The 21310-nt window shown below is 47.5% G+C and overlaps 3 protein-coding genes across 4 annotated transcripts in view; 2 read left to right on the plus strand and 1 right to left on the minus strand.

Annotated features, from left to right (window-relative positions):
* The window catches only part of LOC118714889 (sialic acid-binding Ig-like lectin 14), a 66802-nt gene that overhangs the window by 15341 nt on the left and 30151 nt on the right, over positions 1 to 21310 (plus strand). The gene's annotated exons all lie outside the window — the stretch shown is intronic.
* LOC118714926 (sialic acid-binding Ig-like lectin 14) lies at positions 5777 to 12157 on the minus strand. The gene is made up of 8 exons (XM_045578884.1): positions 11998 to 12157; positions 11541 to 11918; positions 11057 to 11335; positions 10664 to 10771; positions 9761 to 10015; positions 9084 to 9675; positions 6888 to 6969; positions 5777 to 6356 (listed from the first exon to the last, which is right to left on the minus strand). The coding sequence occupies exons 1-8, from the start codon at positions 12035 to 12037 to the stop codon at positions 6174 to 6176; spliced, it is 1917 nt and encodes a 638-aa protein (XP_045434840.1). The 5' UTR covers positions 12038 to 12157; the 3' UTR covers positions 5777 to 6173.
* The window catches only part of LOC118714888 (sialic acid-binding Ig-like lectin 5), a 43764-nt gene continuing 42404 nt past the window's right edge, over positions 19951 to 21310 (plus strand). For both annotated transcript variants that reach the window (XM_045578875.1, XM_045578874.1), the window contains exons 1-4: positions 19951 to 20021; positions 20102 to 20482; positions 20698 to 20967; positions 21226 to 21273. In XM_045578875.1, coding sequence (XP_045434831.1) covers positions 19979 to 20021; positions 20102 to 20482; positions 20698 to 20967; positions 21226 to 21273 — 742 coding nt within the window. In that variant the 5' untranslated portion in view covers positions 19951 to 19978. The remainder of the gene's footprint in view (positions 20022 to 20101; positions 20483 to 20697; positions 20968 to 21225; positions 21274 to 21310) is intronic.

The following is a 21310-nucleotide window of genomic DNA, read 5'->3' on the forward strand; positions in this document are numbered from 1 at the left end:
CCTACCAGCTCCACATACAATTTCTCAACACAACTTCTGCTATTTCTTCTTCACTTCAGCTGACAGCATGGACTTGGAATTCTTCCAGGCACAGATAAGGCTCACTGATCACGTTTTGCATTGTGCAGAGTTCTTTGACAGTACCAGAAATGGTTTAAAAGCACAATAATAAGGAGGAAGTAAGGGAAGGGGAGGAGTCTGACAGATTTTCTGGAAGGGGTGAGGGACAAAGGACCCAATGACCTCTAGAAATGCATGTGTATGTGTAGCTGTCTCCTCTTCGCTAGGATGAAGGTGGTTCCAGGGGGAGACTCAGGAGGAGTTTGGCTGCACATCTGTCTCAAAGGACGGAATGTCACCAGCCTCATTCCTCAGCCTTACCTCCACAGGAGACAGAGCAAGGCTTGACCTCCAGGGGGCGATCCATCCAGCTGGGGAGCTGTTGTTCAGAGGGCTGGCGCTGTCCATGGTTCTGGAGCACACCTAGGTTCAGCTCTGCCAAGGTCCCAAACTCACAAGGCCGAGGTCTCCAGCCTTAGGCCATCAGGGCACCTAAGCCCGAGGGGCTTTGGAAAGGCTGGGTTCCTCTTGGGAAGGAAAAGTCAGGAGAAGGGGTGGGAGTGGGCTGGGCTCATCTCTGTGCTTTTTCTCTCACCTCTCTGGTTGCCTTATTGTTTTGAACTAAGATTCCATTTAGCATTTGCCACCAAAATGTCCCCAAAAGAGGAAGTTCCCCCAATGAATTGCTACATGTCTTAGGGGATCTACTAAGTAGGTCAGGCCACCACTAGGAATTAAAATATCAGTGTGACCTAAAGAGAAGTGTAATGTTGGTGGAAGGCAAGGCCAGTAAAGGAGAAGCAGGGACCTGGGGAGGAAGCCGGGCCTGAAGAGGAAGAATGGGCCCTAGCTAGTTTTGCTCAATGGATAGAGTCTTGGTCTGGGGACTGAGGAGTCCTAGGTTTGATTGCAGTCAAGGGCATGTGCCTGGGTTGCAGGTTCCATCCCCAGTTGGAGGTGTGCAGGTGACAGCCAATCGATGATTCTCTCTCATCATTGATGTTTCTATCTCTCTCCTTCTCCCTTACTCTCTGAAATAATAAATATATATTTTTTAAAAAGAGGAAGAATGGGAAGACACAGATAATAACAAGAAGAAATATTGATCATATGCATTTATTGTGCATAGGCTGGAAAGATTGTTAGCTGTTTGCATGTTTTCTCACTGGCACCAGCAATATGGGAATTCACCTAACACAGTAAACCCTATTTGAAGGGAGGTGACGCTTTTGAAACATTCATAAATACATTTGAACATTTGCCTTGGATGTGCATTATGCTAGGTGCTGGAGATTTCAAATGACCTAAGAAGCGCTGGTCAGGCTAAGTTGGTGGGAACATCGTTCTCTGTATAAAAAGGTTAAGGGTTTAATTCCCAATTGGTGAATATACCTAGGTTTGGGGTTTTATAACCCAGTTGGGCCATGCATAGGAGGTAACCAATTGCTGTTTCTTTCTCAGATCAATGCCTCAATCTCTCTCTCTCCCTCATTTCTCCCTAAAAACCTACATAAAATCTAAAGAACAAAATAACTGATTAACAAAATAGGACCAGAGGAATGGATAAATGGAACAAAATGACAGAACTCAGAAGGTAGGAGGGCAGAGAGGAAGTAAAGAGATCAACCGAAGCCCACTGGTTGGCCAACTCATTAGTCAACAGAGCCAAATATCAACAGTACAATGATTGAAATTTCTTTGAGAGCCAAATTTTGAAACTTAAACTATATAGGTAGGCACATTGTTATTCACTTAATTAAGGTACTTCTACGCTGGCCTTTGCTAAACATTCAATGGGCCAAAGAGCTGCGTGTGGCTTTAGAGTGGCAGTTTTCCAACCACTGGCCTAGCCCATAGACACAGAAAATAATGTGTGGAAGCCCTAGGGAGATGGGTGTAGGGTGTAGGGAGGCAAGGGGGGAGGGGTCATCTGGAATAGAGTCAACATTAAAAAAAAAAAAAAAGCTTATCCTCAGGTGAGTCAGCCATACTATAAAGGAACATTGAAGACACAGGTTTGTTATAATGGTTCTCCTCCTTTTCCACCAGTTGCGCTTTCTGTGGTTTCTGTAACCCGTGGTCAACCATGGTCCGATAATAATGTCAGGCACTTATAATCAAAATAATTTATTGTTCATTGCAGAAATAAACAATTCATGAATTTTGAAATGTTCTGAATTGTATGATGATTCTCATGCTCCCTGTCTGTCCTAATAAAAGATAAACCAGGCCTTTGTGTGGTGTCTTCATTATGTATATACCACCCACTTGTTAGTCACTGAGTAGCTGTCCAGATTATCTGATCAGCTGTCCTGACGTTGTGGTGCTTGTGTGGAAGTCACGATTATAGTAGCCCAAGGCTACAGCACAATCCCTACATCAATCACCGCCCTCTAGCCCATCATGGAGGCATGGTGTGTCATCTCACATCAGTGCAGGCAGGAGGGTGAGTACAGTACCAGGAGATATTTGGAGAGAGGAGAGACCTCATTGACATAACCTTCATTACAGCATATTTGTTATAAATTTTCTATTATATTATTCGTTGTTATTGTTCACATCTAATTTACACATCAAAATCTATTTTTGGTTTGTATAAGGAAAAATTATACTATATATAAGGTTGGGTACCATCTGCGGTTTAAAGCATCCATTGGGGATCTTGGGGTATATCTCCCGGGAAGAAGGGGGTCAATTGTACTTACAAGTCCTGGAGGACACAAAACACACCGAGGGCCCCTCAGAAGGTAGAGAGACAGAGAGGACGTAGAGTTCAGCCTCTGTTGGGGTGGAGGTTGTGGTGCTTAGGGTGTTGCAGGTTCTCTATTGGTGGACTTCAAACATAGGAGCAGGAATTCAAGTTCAGGAAGGGAAAAGCAGGGTCACTCAAATGGTGTTATCTAGGCCAGTGTTTTGCAACCTTTTTTGGGCAAAGGCACACTTGTTTCATGAAAAAAATCACGAGGCACACCACCATTAGAAAATGTTAAAAAATTTAACTCTGTGCCTATATTGACTATATATAAAGTAATTCTCTTGAATAGGAATCAAATAAACACAAAGGAAGTATTTTATAATTACTTTATTATGAAATATTAAGTAAACAAAATAGTGAAAAATTATAAAATTCTTGTCTTGTCTGCACCTACGGCACACCAGGCAACATCTCGCGGCACACTAGTGTGCCGCGGAACAGCAGTTGAAAAACGCTGATCTAGGCCACCCAGAGCTTTCTCAAAGGGAACTTCATGCCATAGCCAGTTGGCCTCATTGGATAGATTTTCGGCCCAGAGACTAAAGGGTCCTGGGTTCACCTGTGGTCAAGGGCAGCTACCTTGGTTGCAGGTTCCCTGTCCCTGCTAGGGGTGTGAGAGGCAATCCATCGCTGTGTCTCTCTCACATTGATGTTTCCCTCTGTCTCTCCATTTCCCTTCCACTCTCTCTAAAAAAATCAATGGAAAGCTATCCTCAGGTGAGGGTTAACAAAGAACAATGAAAAAGCGAACTTCATTGGAGGGGCAACCTGGCTATTTGTCTAGTTGGCAATATGGATGCCTTGGCAACCAATAGCTTAATGTCAGGCACTTACAATCAAAAGAATTTATTGTGCCTTGCCCAGTGTGGCTCAGTTGGTTGCGGCATTGTCTCTAGTACACCAGAAGGTTGGGGGTTCGATTTCTGGTCAAGGCACATACTTAAGTTTCAACTTAGATTCTCAGTCGGGGCATGTATGGAAGACAACCAACTGATGTTTGTCTCTCACATCAATGTTTCTCTCTCTCTCTGTGTCTTCCTATCTTCCCCTCTTTATAAAAAAATCAATGAAATCTCCTTGGATGAGGACTAAAAAATGTTTATTGTTAGGCACTTATGCTAGCTACAGTATCACTGGTGAATTTTGGCTGCATTTATTTTAGAACTTTCTTTAAAAAAATTAATTAGTTCAACTACTGAGGAGAAAGAATACCCACTCGTTCTTCAGTCCACCTTCCCAATTCAAGTCTGTCCAAGCACTCAGGTTTGAAGACATGCAGGTGTGCGCCAGATGAAAGCAAGCAAGGAGGCGTGGCCTCCATGCTATAGGTCTCAAATGTCAACAATTTCTGTAGGAACCGGCATGGAGGATTTAAGGAAAAAGGCCATGGGGAGAGGCTGGGTGAGTAGATAAATGCCAGGGGAAGGTGCCTGTGATGTATGGTCTAAATGGAGGGAGCCAGGAAGGGGAGTGTGGGGGAGAGAGTCAGGGTCAGCTCTCTGGCTTGTCCAAATGTGCCACCCACACAGGAATCGGGACGACCTGTGGGAGGCGTTGTCTTGGGCCCCTGCAGAGCTGAGAGCCCTACAGGAAACACTCTATGGTTAAAACAGAGCTCCATGGTCCTTTCAGCCCCGCCCCTTAACTTCCCCTTCCCCTCTGAAAAGGGCTTCCTTCCAGCTTCTCCGTTGCTCGATGTGTGCACATGGCTCGCCATAGCAAGGCAAACCCTTTCTTTTTGCCTGAATAAGTCTTTTTGTAAGAGGCACCTCCCACCAACACCAGACAGGTTAGCGGACGGTCCCCCCAGTCAGTGTTCCTGACTTGCATCCATGTCTCCTGGTGCAAATGAATTTGTTCCAAAGACTGCATTGTGAAAAGCTGATTTATTAAAGCATTTATAGCATGCACATTCATTGAAAAGGCAAAGCATGCAAACCTATCTCATTTTATCGGGCTTGGAGCACAGATGGGCTTTTCTGGCTAATTTAGAAAAGGGAGCCGGTCTGAGGCTTTGTACACCCTCCTGTCTATAGGTTTCAAAATTCCGTGGCTGACTATTTTGGTACAGATGCATTCTCAAAGTCCCCCTTTCACATTGTAGTGGCCTTCCCAGAATTCATTAGAAGGACTAACAGGTTTATCTTCCAAGCCTTGAGACTGCAGGCTTCTTAAATAGTAATACTATCCTTCTTTTTCTTTTCCATTCCCCGCTCTCTTTCTGCATGTGCTCTTTAGGAAGACTTTTAACCATTTTCGCTGGTGTGTTTGGCTGGAGAAGATAATGGCTTGTTAGTTAAAAGCTGGCTGCAAATTGCTCACAATGTTTGGCCTTCTTTAAAATTTCTGCCTCAGCCGAGATCGGTTTGGCTCAGTGGATAGAGTGTCGGCTTGGGGACTGGGAGGTCCCGGGTTCGATTCTGGTCAAGGGCATGTACCTTGGTTGCGGGCACATCCCCAGTAGGGGGTGTGCAAGAGGCAGCTGATCGATGACTCTCATCGATGTTTCTAACTCTCTATCTCTCTCCCTTCCTCTCTGTACAAAATCAATAAAATATATTAAAAAAAATAAAATTTCTGCCTCAGTTTCCTATTTCATCCTGCCCTGGAATCCTGTACCATTTTTGGTGATATAATACCTCGTCAGATTTGGGTATGGTCCCCAAACTGTTGGCAAGATCCCTGTGGGTCCCTTAAACGGAATAAGAAAGGGCCTGGTGGTCAGTAGGTGCTGGGAGAATGAACAGGTAAAAGTGAGGCGAGATGATCCCAGAGAAGTGATAAGAAACAATTTCATGAACCGAATTCCAAGTCAGGAGGCTTTGAAGCATTCTGGGATGAAAAAATGGCACCAACAAGCTATCCCCCTCTCCACTGTGCCCGGTCACGACTGGCTTCAGGAGCCCTTGCCAGCAGGACCTTCCTGTTCAAAAAGAGACCAGCCAGTCCTGGGCACACATCTGTGACAAAACCTCTGTTGGTGGATGTTCATGTTCCAGTATATTTAATGCACACAACCAGCCTTGAGCACAATGCATGGCCACTGCATAGAATGGGACACTGAGCAACAGACAAATGAGGTGAATCGCCACCTGATGACCCTGCCTTGATGGTGGTTGCCAGCCTTTCGAACCTCATGGACCACCAGTGGGTGACCACTGCCTTAGGATTTGCCAAAGCCTGTCTTTGAAACCACATCTCTGTTATCCCGTCACCTGTCTTCTTTCTGCTCTGCTCATACAGTAGTTAATGATAATCGTGCCACAAGGTCGATTAGTCCTGGATTTCTTTCCCACAGAGGATCTGCAGTGCCTCTGGCCAGGACCGAGCTCTGAGGGAGTTCTCATGTGCTTGTCTTCTAGATCTCTGAGTACTCATTGATGCTGCTGTTAGCATCCGGGTCCTCAGGTCCCTGTGGCTTCATGCCGTGAAAGCTGAGGTTGCCGTAGTAGACTTCCCACTGTTCCTCTGACAGAGGGGGATCCTCTGTGGGCAACCCTTGGTTTGGGGGCTTGTCTAGCCCAAGGTTTCGCTTGGAACCCTGAGTGAAGGAGAGAGTAGGGAGTCAGAGGAGTATAAGACAGCCTGGTCCTTATAGAACAGTTTTCCAGTCATCCTCTTATTCCACACACATGTCTTATAAACTCAAGTATTTACCCATTTAGTTAAATTCTGTAGTACTACAAATGATTAGACCATATGGAGGCCCTACTGATCATATTTCATCCTCAGAGAAACCCAGTAAGGATGATATCCTTATTCCCATTTCCAGATGGGGAAACTGAGGTGAAGGAACATGCCCACAATGGATGGAAAGTAATAGTTTTGGGGAGAAAGTTCTGGCAGCCTGGACCTATCAGAGAGGTGAGGTGGGCTCAGTGATCAGCAGGCCTGAGGCAGGAGGCTGACCATGGGTTCTGGGAAATGAAGGGGAGAAGTCAACTCTCTGCTGCCTGTCCATCTGGCCACAGAGGAGCGGGTGAGGGGGAATGTGGAGGAGTTCAGTGTGGAATCCTTGAATGGGCATGCCCAGCCCCCGTACACGGCATGAGAAGACATCCACGTCACTCACCCAGGTGACTGTGCTCATGACAGGGTCTTCATCATCCGTGACCTTCGGTCTCCCGGCTGCTTGCCTCCTGAGGGCTTTCACTCTAAGGGAAGAAGTCAGCAGTTAGAATGGCTCAAGCATAGGTGGTCAGCTGCCCTCACTCCCTGACCGACAACAGAGGCATCCAGATCCTGAGGCCAGACTCAGAGACACTCCTGAGATGCAGGTGAGGACCCTGTACCCTGGATGGCTTAGGAGTTTGGCCAAGAAGGAATGTCCATCACCAAGATCCCTTTCACACAAATAGACTTGTACACGAGTCATCATCAGTGTAATTCATGGTAGCCAAAAAAGTAGAAGCAACCCAAATGTCCATCAGTGGAGGAATGGACAGGTAAAATGTGCCCCATTCATATTATGGAATATCCGTACTAATAAGTAACATGCTAATTAGACCGGATGTCTTCTGGACGTCTGTCCAGACAGCAGCAGCTGCTACGAGTGTCTGTGTCCCGGGAGAGGTGGCGGTGTGGGCTGGTCCAGCACCACAGCCCTTTCTGCAGAGGCTGTGGGAGAGGGGGCTCTGAGGTCCCGGTCCCAGTGTTGCCTCTTCTGCAGAGGAAGCCACAGAGGCAGCTGTCTGGGCCAGTTCTGACCCTATGTCTTTGCAGAGGCTGGACAATGTGCAACCTGCTGTGCCTCCACCTCCCAAAGCCCCTCCCCGAGATGGCATGGCCTGGCCCCAGATTGCTGGTGGGGCCAGTACTAAGAAGCCAGGGCCGAGGGCCTGCAGCCGTGGTGGCCTGCTGTGGCACCAGCAGTGGGGTGTTGTGTTGGTGCCTTCCCCTGATTGGCCCAGTTGGATATCAGTAGGCCATCTCCTGAGGCATCTGGACTGTGAGAAGGGGCAGGCTGGGCTGAGGGACCCTGTGACCCTGTGCACAAATATTCATGTTATGGGCTTTTATTAGCCTATCTAATAAAGAGGGAATATGCTAATTGACTGTCACACCCTCACAAAGATGGTGGCACCCCACAGCCAATAAGAAGTGAATATGCTCATTGACTGCCATGCCTTCAAAGATGGCAGCACTCACAGCCACAAGATGGTGGCTCCCAGACCCCTCAGCCCTGCCAGGACAGCAGGTGTGTGGCAGGACTGGTCCTGCCCCTGGAGCCCCCCAGTTCCCTGAGCCCCCCATTTACCTAGGGCTGGCCCAAGGCACAGGCAAGCCTTAGATGGTAGCTGCCCAGCCACCCAGGACCCCCGTGGCTCAGGTAACCAGGGCCGGCTGACGCTGGTGCTGTTGGCAGTGGCAGCAGCAGAGGTGTGATGAAGGCATCACCTTCCACTGATTGCCAGATCACTTCCCACCCCTGGGAGCTCCGAGACTGAGAGGGACAGGCCAGGTTTAGGGACCCTCGTTCCAGTGCATGAATTTTCATGTACCAGGCTTCTATTGATAGTTTATAAATAAAAAGCAATACAGTGCTGACATATGAATCTTAAAAATCTCAGGCTATGTGAATGAAATTGGTCACAAAAAATATGTATCCTATATTTGCATTTATATGAAAGATCAAAATGGGCAAGTCTAGAGAAACAAGAAATAGTGGTTGCCTAGAGCTGGGGGAGGATGGAGTTGGATAACTATTAATGGATGTGGAATTTCTATTTTATTTTACTTTTTAAGTCCTCACATGAGGATATTTTTTCCCCATTGATTTTTAGAGAAAATAGAAGTGAGGGAGGATGGGAAGAGATGGAAAAGAGAAATAATGAAATGTTGATGTGAGAGAGACACATGAATTGGTTGTCTCATGCATATGCTCAAACCAGGGCCAGGGAACAAAACTACAATGCAGGAAATGCCCTTGATCAGAAATCAACACCCAGGATTCTTTGCTCACAGTCTGACACTCTAACCACTGAGAAACACCTGCCAGGGCTAGCGTTTCTTTGTTTTCATTTTGAGCCAATGAAAAAACTCTTTGAAATTGATTGTGGTGTTGGGGGTACAGCTCTGAGACTGAACTAAGGTCACTGAGCTGAACACTTCAAAGACATGGAAATGTTACCGTAAAAAAGTGGCTACTCCTCACTCCGCAAAAATGTCCCCTTTTGACGTACTAAGCTCTGTTTTTGCAAAATTCAACGACATCTCTCGGCACTCCCTACCACACAGCTCCCTGCACCTCCCCGGCACAGAGGCTTACCTGCAGAAGGAGATGAGACACAAGCACAGGGACAGCAGGGCCAGGGCTCCAGCACCTCCAAGAGCCACTCCCACCTGGAAAACTGATTTCTCTGCAGAGAAGAGGGGCATGAGACACCCACTCCCAAGACTCGGTCTCTCCTCTTCCCACCTCCAGCCATAACCCACTGCAGGTTCATTCAGGCAGGAGATGCAGGCCCTGTGCCAGCAGTAACTCCTGTCCAGGCCACAGCCCCCTCCCCAAGCTCCACCTGCTCTCTGACCCACTCCTTTCTCCGTGATAGCCTCTGCCCCCAGCAGGCCCTGACCTGGCAGCAGCAGGATCGAGGCCCTGTGGGCCCCGTGCACATTCTGGGCTTCGCAGCTGAGCCTGAGCTCAGGGCTGAGCCCCTCACGGAGGCTCAGGGAGCTGTTGGTCCAGGGCCCCTCTGAGCTGGAGGTGACCACGTGGGTGGCATTGCCATGGTTCCCCTCCAGCAGCCCCGCCCCCAGCCTCCAGTGCAAGGAGGGGGCCGGCTGGGCCCTGGCAGAGCAGCTGCAGTGCAGACCCTGGTCCTCCCAGAAGCAGAAGGGTCCCAGCAGCTGTGGGGGATCTGTGGGAAGTAAGGAAAATGGTCAGCGGTGGCTTTAATCTCTCCAGAACCCACCTGTCCTGTCCCCTAGGGTCTCCCCACTCACAGATCACGAAGAGGCTGAGAGAGACATTTTGGGAGCCCAGTGGGTGCTGAGCTTGGCAGGTGAAGTTCCCTTCCTGTGCTGGCCCCACACGAGGCAGCTCCAGGATGGCGGTCCTGGAGATGGGGGTGGCGTTCAGTCCTGGGGACCCCCAGAACCAGCTCAGCTCGGCAGGGGGGTTGCTGTCAGCCACACAGAGCAGCCTTAGGGCCTCTCCTTCCAGGATGGTAAGGGAAGTGGCCTGCAGAATCTTGAAGGCTTTGGGTAGAGAAATGAAGACAAGGAGAGGGAGAGGGACTTGGGGTAGGGGCAGTGGAACACAGGAATAGGCACCTACCAAGAGGATGTAAGCAAGGAAGCTCTAATTTAAAAAAAATATATATATATACTTTATTGATTTTTTACAGAGAGGAAAGGAGATGGATAGAGAGCTAGAAACATCGATGAGAGAGAAACATTGATGAGAGAGAAAAATCGACCAGCTGCCTCCTGCACACCCCCTACCAGGGATGTGCCCACAACCAAGGTACATGCCCTTGACTGGAATTGAACCTGGGACCCTTCAGTCCACCGTTCGATGCTCTATCCACTGAGCCAAACCGGTTTTGGCAGAAGCTCTAATTTTAGTCCTTGCCCTTCCAAGTCTGGTCCCATTCAAACTCAGATTCCCCCCTCTGCTCCACCATGGTCAGGAGGATATTTCCTGGTCCAGAGACCCGAGGTTCTTTCCTGTGACATTTCTTTTTAAAAAATACGCTTTTATTGATTTTTAGAGAGAAAGATGAAGGGAGAGGGATAGAGAGATGGAAAGATGGATGAGAAACATTATCAATAGGCTATCTCCTGCACGCCCCCTAGTGGGGATAGAGTCTGAAACCAGGCATGTGCCGTGACTCAGATTCTAACCTGTGACCTCTTGATTCCTGGGTCGAAGCTCAACTTCTGAGCCACACTGGCCAGGCCTAGCTGTGGCATTTCTGAAGGTGACGCCTATGGTGAGGTTCCGTGGGACATCTGGGATAGAAAAATATGGCCCCAGTTCAGAGGGGAGGAATGGGGTGGAAGACACCCCTAACACCAACGATGGGCGGTGGAAATCAGAAAGGTGGGAGTGCTGTCCTTCTGGCCCTCTCCCCACCTACATGCAGATCCCACCACCCAACATGCATGAGTGTTCTCAGGTTAGCTCAGCCTCCTACACACACACACATACACACACACACACACCACCCACCCACCCACCCACACACTTGCCCGTGCCATTACCCACTCAGACTGAGCCACCCCTGAAACACTCACAGGAGACATTGAGCTGGATGGTTCTCTGTGTGGTCAACTGAGGCCATTCCAGTTTCACCTGACAGGTGAGGTTGGTGCCATGGTCCCCGGGCCTTGGGATGAAGGTGAGCACTGAGGAGCTGAGGTTCCGGGGGTCCAGCGAGTCCACAGCCGCTCCCGCCCAGGATAAGGTGAGAGGTCGTCCCCCTTCACAGGCCCCTGGCAGGCTGCAGGCCAGCTGTGTGGGACGGCCAGACTCCAGGGGCTCCCTTATCTGGATGTGGGGTTTCTCTGTCAGGGCTGAGGGAGGAGAAAGACAGGTGCCTGAACGCCTGGTTTAGGACTCAGAGTGGGACCCTGAAAGGCCCTGCCAGAACTCACCAAGGCCCTGTCTCTTCTGACCACCCAGGGCCCAAGGCCTGGATCAGGGAGTGTCCCAGTGTCTGGTTCCTGTTCCAAGACCGAGTTCCACATCTCAGAGTTCTCTCCGGGGCCCCTGCCTTACCTGTCACCTGCAATTTAAGCATCTTCTCTTGGTAACTATATTTCACACTTCCTCTTTCCATTCGGAACATGTATGTTCCTGTGTCACTTCTCTGGGAGTCTCTGATCTGCAGGGAACAGTTGTTGTTCGTGGTGTCCATGAGGAGGAAACGGCCTTGGGTTGCTGTCTTTGCTGGTCTATTTGGGTCCTTTGAGGCCACAGGTGAATCGTACCATACGCTGTCTTCTTTTGAGAACCAGTAGGTGTAGAGTTCAGTAGAGGAAGACGATGAACTCCAGGGGTAGGAGAAGGAGCAGGGCACGTGGACACACAGACCCTCCTGCACCGTCACAGACTCCTGCACTTGGAGCTCAAAGCCTGGCTGCTCCTCCAGAGATCCTGGGAGGGGGACACAGAGGCTCAGAAACAGCCCCATCCCCCTCCCACTGCCCCATCCCCCATCCCCTGGCCCACTCACCACCCCACAGCAGGAACAGCAGGAACAACAGGGGCACCATGTCTGCCTCTCCCAGTACAGAGCAGATCCTGCTCCCTATGTCAGGGAGGGAAGTGTCAGCTCTGGGGTGGAGCTGAGGACACCCCAACAGGAAGCCCAGGGGGAGAGACTATAGACAGTCCTGGAAACGGAACTTGGCCTCTCAGGAGTTGGGGGGGTGGGAGAGATGTGGTGTCTGAGAAATTTTCCTATCTCATCTCCTCTCTCCTGACCCTGCAGGTAAATATACTGAGGCCCCTGGAGGTTGAGAGTCATGTCCAGGTGTGAACCTGAAGGTGACCACCTTACAGATGAGGTGAAAGTGGAGAGGGTGGTCCCCCAGGGGGCCACTATGGTCATCACTGGTCCTGGTGATTCAAGGGGATCCATCCTCCAGCTGAAACCATTTTTCAAAAGGGTAATTTTGAAATTTATTCACATCACTCAAATGCTGGAAAGAAAAGAAGGAATTTAGACCTTCTCTTTAATTTTTTTTTATTTGTGATTTTTATTTTTTTAAAGTATTATTATTTTTAATATATATTATTGATTTTTTACAGAGAGGAAGAGAGAGAGATAGAGAGTTAGAAACACCAATGAGAGAGAATCATCGATCAGCTGCCTCTTGCACACCCCCTACTGGGGATGTGCCCGCAACCAAGGTACATGCTCTTGACAGGAATCGAACCGAGGACCTTTTAGTCCGCAGGCCGAAGCTCTATCCACTGAGCCAAATCGGTTTTGGAAATCTTTTTTTCTTTTTTTTTTTTTAAACTTAGTTAGGGAGGGTGGAACCTTGGGGAAAAACTGACGCCTTTCTAGGCGCATGGGAAGCACATGTGTGGGTCTCCCAGGGTGTAAGGGACAGCGATAGCACACAGACCCCCTCAGAACGAGATGTGTGAAGGCAGATCGCGCCACTTCAGGGGAACCTCAGAGGTTGGACCTCCCCACGACAGCAAATTTGCCACCTTACAGCTCAGGAAGCTACACCTTCAGGGCCCCTCTACGGGCTCAGTCCCTTTTCATAGCCCAGCAGCGGCTCAGATGATGTGTGGACATGACCTGTGCCCTACTGCTCTTTTATGAAAGAAAGAAACTTGATCAATGTTTTCCCAAATATGACAGCGATGTGAAATACTTCAGACATTCGCAGTAACAAGTTGTGCGACTGAAATAAGTCCCTTAAATCTTAGAGTAGAAAAAGAAATTTATCTCAACCATGCTGAGGACACAGAATTCTCTTTCTATTCCCTATATGTATAATAACAATTAATAATGTTTCTTAGTATGATATTAACACTTTTTAGTATATAACCGGATTATTGTCCCCATAAAGATTCCATCAAAAGAGTATCAATAAAAAAAATATGGGTAGCATGTTATGCAGGGTATGCTATACTACTAATAAACATGGTCTGGAATTTTTCAGAATTGTTTTATTTTTGTTTTTCAGAACTGTAAGCTTTTGGGACATGATGTGTATTCTCATTTCAGAAAAAGTCACGTGTGCCACATTATGCATTAGTTTTGAAGCAGTGAACTCAACATTTGTACAACTATCGAGCTCCACAAAACCAGGTCTTCCCCGGTCTTGGATGCAGATGAACAAGAGATAATCAGCTCCATCCATCCATATCCCTCACGTATTACAATGCAGATTGGGTAGTGCAAGCAGGGGACCAAAAAAAGCAGGATTTCCATGGTTGTGCCCCACGGTTCCTATAAGTGAACAGTCTAGCACATCTCAAGCTGGGATATAAAAAAGACCAGAAATAATAAGTGTTGGCAAGAATGCTCGGAAAGGGGAACCCTCTCGCCCTGTGGGAATGTAAGGTAGGGCAGCACTATACACTAGTAAATCCGAAGGGCAGTTCCTCAAACACTATAAATAGAGCTGCTGCATGATCCAGCAACACCACTTCTGGGTAATTTCTTGGAAGAAATGAAAATACTAACTTGAAGAGACGTATGTAGTCTCTGGCATCTTCTGCAATAGCCAAGACATGGAAGCAACCTAAGTGCCCATCCATAAACGAGTGGATGAAGAAAATGTGGTACATGTACAATAGAATATTATTCTGTCATAAAGAAGGAAAACTGGTCATTTGCAACAACAGGAATCACCAAAAGGCATTATAAGTGAAGTAAATCAGACAAATACCCTATGATCTCACTTATGTGTGGATAGTTAGAAAAAATCAAACTCATAGATACAGAAAATACTTTGGTGGGTGCCAGAGGCAGAGGGGATTGGGTAGGAAAAGGTCAACATTTTCAGTTATAAAATAATTAATTCATGAGGATATAATACACACCATGGTGACTGTAGCTAATAATAATATGTGTTGATATTATGAACTACTGTAATATAGTTAGTAATAGTGTGATGAATATCTGAAAATTTCTAAGAGAAAAATTGTTACAAGTTCTCATCATATGGACAAAAGTGTGTAACACTATGTGGTGGTGGATATTAACAAGATTTTTAACAGCTTGTGGTGAGCCCTTCACAATTTGGAACTAGCAAAAAGTTGTAGGTCAATTACATTGCAACTATCCTATATAATAAAATCCCAGTGACAGAACAGTGGAATGACCAGAATGACTGTTGGCCCCTCACCATGGCTGTCCCCACCACCCATAACTCCCCATCAGGGTGGGCTGGCTGGACCCCACTAGTGCAGGAATTCATGCACTGGACCTCTAGTATACCTATAAACTCAGGCATGCTTTGATTAGAGTTAGGACATCCAAACTGTGTTCCCTTTCTGCTCCATTGGTGTTCCAACATGGGCATAACAAATTCCTTACATTCAATTCCCAGTGCTGAAATACATAGTGGGGCTTTTGTTGTTTCCTGCTAACCTTTGACTGATTACATCTCAGTAAGTAAAACAATGAGGACTGGGTGATTTCCAATGTCTTCATGATAAAACTCACAGCCCACTACACAGAATTTCTCTAACGAGATAGAGGGTGTATTTAGCAAATACCACACCTAATGCAGTAGCATTGGGTCCTATAAATGCAGTAAAGAATATAGAGAGGGAGGGAGAGGGAGAGAGATTGAGAAACATCAATGAAAGAGAAACATCAATCAACTGTCTCCTGCACATCCCCTACTGGAGATATACCTGCAACCAAGGTACAGGCCCTTGAATGGATTCTACCCTGGGAATCATGAGTCCACAGGCCCACGCTCTATCCACTGAGCCAAACAAGCTAGGGTTATGTTTCTCTTTATAAATAGTGCTATTTATGTCTTGTTCAGGAATCCCTCCCTACCCTAAATTCTTGGAGATATCCCAAGATATTACGTTCTACCAGCTCTACTGTTTTGTCTATGGTAAAACAATAGATCTCCATCTGCCCTGGGTTTCAATGCATCATAGGAGCTAGGGGTGCAATCTCATTCCACTGCATTCGGATTCCTCACTGCCCACACATATTATTGAAAAGCTTATCTTCTCATCACTTCTGTGCATCAGCCCCTCTCTCATGCATGGTGTTTCCTGTGGTTTAGGTCTATGGTGTTTCCAGGTGCTCTGTTCTGTTCCCATGGCCTAATGCTTTAACCCTGTGTTAATACAGCACCACTTGTTTTCTATAACATTTTAATATGTCTTGAGGTCTTATGGAGCCAGTCCTCATACATTGTTCTTTATGATTGCCTTGGCTGAATTGGGAAAATTTACTTCAATATACTAAATTTACAATGGTGGTACCAAGTTTCACAAAGTTACCTGAGATATTAGTGACATGTTGCTTTAACTCTACAGATTAATTTGGGTAGGTTTGACTTTTATAAAATACTAGAGACCTAGGGCATGAATTAGTGCATGGTGGGATCCAGTAGGACCGCCCAAATGGGGGCCTATTGGGGCTGGGCTGGAGGTGGAGAGGGAGTGTGGGAGGTTGGCCCCCTTCAATAAAAAGCTTCCCCATCCAATCAGGATGGGAGGACAATTAGGGGTGGGTATGGGAAGGGGGAGGAGCTATGGGAGTTTGGGGATATCAATCAGGGCCTCCATCAGGTCAGTTGGCCTCTTCAGTGAACCTCATAGCGACTGATCATTCCTGTTGTTCTGGTTGTTCCCACTGTTCTGGTTGCTATGACAACTATATATATATATATATATATATATATATATATATATATATATATATATATATTCTTATTAACATGCATATTGTCATACCCATTAACACGCATATTGTCTATTTATTTGCATCTTTAATGTCTTCCTAAACAGATTTATAATTTCATCCATTAAGAAAGGACATATTGTATTTTTATGTTCATCTCTCTTAGTAATATACTCTTAGAAATTTTCTAATATACAACACAGTAAAATTAAATGCATTATTATAGTTAATACTATTAATTCCCACTATTATTATTATTATTATTATTTTAAAACTTACTTATTTCAAAGAGGAAGTGAGAGGGAGAGATAGAAACATCAGTGATGAGAATCATTGATCGGCTGCCTCCTGCAAGTCCCAATACTGGGGATCGAGGCCACAACCTGGGCATGTGCCCTGACCGGGAATCAAACTATGACCTGCTAGTTCATAAGTTGACACTTGACCAATGAACCACACCAGCAGGTCAGTACCCACTATTATTAACTACAGTTACTGTGCTGTACATCACATCCTCATGATTTAATGATTTTATGGCTGGAAGCTTGTACCATTGACCACGCTCATTCATTTTTCCCACCCCACAGGCTCTGCCTCTGGTAACCATCAATCAGTTCACTGTATCTCTGAGTTTTATTTTTATCAACATTTCTACATATAAGCGAGATCGTACTGTACTTGTCTTTCTCTTTCTGATTTACTTAACTTTATACAATGCCCTCATGATCTAACCATGTTGACCCAAATGGCATGAATTCCTTCTTTTTATAGCACCATACTATTTCACTGTATATATTGCACACTAACTTTGTCCATTCATTGGGTGATGAACATTTAGGCTGCTTCCACATCTTGGCTATTGTAAATGCTGCTGCAAGGAACATAGAGATGCATGTATTTTTTCAAGTTAGTGTTTTTATTTCCTCTAAATAAATACCCAGAAGTGGTGTTACTGGGTCATATGCCAGCTTTATAATTTTTAAGGAACTGCCTACTGATTTACATAGTGGCTGCCCCAATTTACATTCCCAACAGCAATGCAACAGGGTTCCCCTTTCTGAACATTCTTGCCAACACTTATTATTTCTTGTCTGTTTTATATCCCAGCTTGAGATTTTCTAGGCTGCTCAGTGATGTGACTTGTGGGGACACAACCATGGAAATCATGCTTTTCTTTAGTCATCTGCTTGCACTGGGAAAATCTTCATTGCAATACGTGAAGAGTCCAGATAGGTGTGTGTGTGTGTGTGTGTGTGTGTGTGTGTGTGTAGCTGGTTCCCTCCGAGGCAGGTGCAGACCCAGGTTTGTGGAGCCTGATATTGATACAGATGTCAAGATCATTGCTTCAAAAACATACGAAATCTGCTACACATGGATTTTTCTTTTTTTTTCTTTTTCTTTTAAAATATATTTTATTGATTTTTTACAGAGAGAAAGAGAGAGGCATAGAGAGTTAGAAACATCAATGAGAGAGAATCATCGATCAGCTGCCTCTTGCACACCCCCTACTGGGGATATGCCCGCAACCAAGGTACGTGCCCTTGACCGGAATCGAACCTGGGACCTTTCAGTCCCCAGGCCGTTGCTCTATCGACTGAGCCAAACCGGTTTTGGCACACATGGATTTTCCTGACATGAGAAAACATATCACATTAAGTCACAAAGGTGAAAATGTTTAAGCCCAAAATGTAAGACAAATTTTAAAAGTACAGACGATTTTTTTTTTAGTCATGTGACATACCCATCTGGCACCCCAGCATAAGGCATGTTCCCTACAAATTTTTAAAACCTCATTTGAGGATATGTTTTTTGATTTTGGAGAGCTAGGAAGAGGAGAGAGAGAGAGAGAGAGAGAGAGAGAGAGAGAGAGAGGAGAGAGAGAGAGAGAGGGAGAGGGAGAGGGAGAGGAGAGGGAGAGGGAGAGGAGAGGAGAGGGAGAGGGAGAGGAGAGGGAGAGGGAGAGGGAGAGGGAGAGGGAGAGGAGAGGGAGAGGGAGAGGGAGAGGGAGAGGGAGAGGAGAGAGGAGGAGAGAGAGGTGTGTGTGAGAGAGAAACATTAATCCATTGCCTCCTACATGCCCATACAGGGAATGGGACCTGCAACCTCGGTATGTGCCATGACTGGTTATTGAATCCACAGTTTCTGGTGTAAGGGATGACACTCCATCCAACTGAGCCACCTGACCAGGCTCCACTGTTTTTACCTGATACTTTTTGGTTGCCTCTTCATAGGAGATAAATTCTGTCACATAGTAATAAATGCTAATATTATATTAAGTATTAATTACTAGAATCTTATGTTTATACTAGAGGCCTGGTGCACAAAATCGTGCCTGGGCAAGGTCCCTAGGCCTGCCAGGCCATCAGGGCTGATCTGTGGGGTGAGTGGCAGGGCAACCGGGGGTACCTATGCTGGCATCTCCTTTGGCTGGTCTGGCGTCATCCCCTCACCAGCCACGCCCATCAGCATCGCCTCCTGCAGCTGCTGCTGGTTGTCTCCCACTTCCGGCAACCAGCGGAGCACACGAGGCACCCCTGCTGGCGCCCACCTTGGCTGACCTTGGGCCTGCGGGCTGAGGCCATCCCCTGGGTTGGGTGTGTGCCCCTGGTGGTTAGTGTGCATTATAGCAATGGTTGTTTCACCATTCTGCCGGTTTGCATCTTAGGCTTTTATTATACAGGTGCGTGAAATTCATGCATGTGTAGGATCCCTAGGCCTGCCAGGCGATCAGGGCTAATGGGGTCTTTCTTTGTTCAATGCCGCTCCCTGGAAGTAAGCACACATCATAGTGAGTGGTTGAACTCCCAGCCTCCGGATTGAACTTCCAAGGGACATTTTGTATATTAGCCTTTTATATATATATAGATAGATTATATAGAAAATAAAGAGAGACTTCAGTGTCTCTTCAGCACGGATGATTGACCTTTATTTTTCTCGAGTGCAAGTAAAGAAACGTTTCTTTCAATCGCACTTGAGAATGAAGTTTCACATCTCTGTCATATCTGGGAAAACATTGATCAAGTTTCTTCCTTTCATAAAAGAGCAGTGGGATTGCAGGTTATGGCCACCCATCACTCAAGCCCCTGCTGGGCTTTGAAAAGGGGTGGAGCCTGAGAGGGGCCTGAAGGTGAAGCTTCCTGAACCTTAAGTTGGCGAATTTACTGCTGTGCTGAGGCCCTGCATTGAGGTCCCTCCAAATAGGGCGAGATCTCCCTTCACACATCGCCTTCTGAGGGGCCTGTGTTCTGTCACTGTCCCAGGTCCCTCAGGTCCTGAAAGACACACACATGTGTTTCTCATGTCCCCACAAAGCTCTCAGGCCAAAGGGCTTGGATGTTCAAGTTTTTGCTGGGGTTCTACCTCCAACTGGAGTTGAATCTAAATTCCCTTTTCTGTCGCCATTGCTTGATTTGTCTAAAGAAAATTTAGAGTTATCCAGACTGATCAGTTGTTTCTGCTCAAGGGTGGGTCTCCCCCAAGTCCAGCTCTGACCCCAGTGGCCCTCTGGGTGACCTCCCTCTCCACTTACACACCATCTGTAAGGGGATTACTTTCAGATTAACATCTGGGCAGGCCTCTCAACCTCTGGGGGCCTCAGAATATCCTCAGGCAGGGTTGGGTGGGAGGGGCAATGGGGACAGGCTGTTTTCTCAGGCACCACAGCCCCCACATCCTGTGGAGGCCAAGTTCTCCTTCCAGTCTGGCTGCAGTCTTTCTCTCAGGGCTTCCTGTTGGGGTGTCCTAAGCACCACCCCAGGGCTGGGCATTTCCCTCGCTGACACAGGGACCTGGACCTGCCCGGCCAGAGGCAGACATGGTGCCCCTGCTGCTGGTGCTGCTCCTACTCCTGTGGCAGGGTGAGTCGGCTGAGAGAGGTGGGGTTGGCCAGTGGGGGATCAGTGGGAGCTGCCACTGAACCTCTGTCTCCCTCCACCAGGGTCCCTGCAGCATCAGGCACGCTATGAGCTCCAAATGCAGGAATCGGTGACCGTGTTTGAGGGTCTGTGTGTCCACGTGCCCTGCTCCTTCTCCTACCCGAGGAATTCTTGGTCTCCCTCTGGCAGCCTCTACACCTACTGGTACCGGAATGGAGACAACCAAAAACATGGTGCTCTTGTGGCCTCGAGCAACCCACGTAAACCGGTGAAGGGGGAGACCCAAGGCCGCTTCCTCCTCGCAGTCCCCAAGACCAACAACTGCTCCCTGCAAATCAAAGACGCCAGGAGGAGTGACACAGGACGCTACTACTTTCGAATGGAGAGAGGACACACTGTGAAATTTAGTTACAAAGAGAAGATGCTGGATCTGCAGGTGACAGGTAAGGCAGCGGCCCAGGAGAGGACCCAGGAACATGGGACCCCATCTTAGAGCAGGAACAGGACACTGGGACTCTCCCTGATCCAGGCCTTAGGCCTTGGGTGGTTGGAGGATCACCTCAGGGGCCCTGAGGGACGAGTCCCACTGAGGATCACACTTTGGGTCTCTACTTGCTGAGGCCCAGGCACCTTCCTCTCTCTTCTTCCTCCCTGACAGACAAACCCCACATCCACATTCCGGAGCTGCTGGAGTCTGGCCGCCCCACACAACTGACCTGCAGTCTGCCAGGGGACTGCAAAGGTGGACAACGTTTCACCTTCTCCTGGGCGGGAGCCACTGTGGACTCGCTGAACTTCCAAACCCACCACTCCTCGGTGCTCACCTTCACCCCGAGTCCCCGGGACCATGGCACCAGCCTCACCTGTCAGGTGAAACGGGAAAGGCCTCCGTTGACCTCACAGAGAACCATCCGGCTCAATGTCTCCTGTGAGTGCTAGAGGGATGACTGGGTCCATGGGGACAGTAGAAGCAACATGTGTGTGTGTCTGTCTCTGCGTGTGTGTGTGTGTGTGTGTGTGTGTGTGTGTAGGGGAGCCTGAGGTAACCTGAGAACACTCATGCATGGATCTGCGTGTAGGTGAGGAGTGGGCCAGGAAGAGAGAACCCCTCTTTACTGCTCCCCCCTCCCCACCTTGTGATTGGGGTGACTTCCATCTGAAGTGGGGCCCTGTCTTTCTCTCCCAGATGCTCCTAGGAACCTCACCATAGGCTTCTCCTTTAGAAATGACACAGGTAGGAAAGAACCCCTCCTCTCTGGGCTGGGACCTGC

The sequence above is a fragment of the Pipistrellus kuhlii genome, unplaced genomic scaffold, assembly GCF_014108245.1.
Source record: "Pipistrellus kuhlii isolate mPipKuh1 unplaced genomic scaffold, mPipKuh1.p scaffold_m20_p_108, whole genome shotgun sequence".
Classification (NCBI taxonomy): Eukaryota; Metazoa; Chordata; class Mammalia; order Chiroptera; family Vespertilionidae; genus Pipistrellus; species Pipistrellus kuhlii.

Excerpts from the sequence above, each read along its gene's own strand:
- LOC118714926 (XM_045578884.1), bottom strand. The coding sequence starts at position 12,037 with ATGGTGCCCCTGTTGTTCCTGCTGTTCCTGCTGTGGGGTG. Across the intron at positions 11,336-11,540 it reads GCTTAAATTGCAGGTGACAG|CCCTGACAGAGAAACCCCAC; the intron begins GTAAGGCAGGGG and ends CTCCTCCCTCAG. Across the intron at positions 6,970-9,083 it reads TGTCTCATCTCCTTCTGCAG|AGTGAAAGCCCTCAGGAGGC; the intron begins GTAAGCCTCTGT and ends TTCTTCCCTTAG.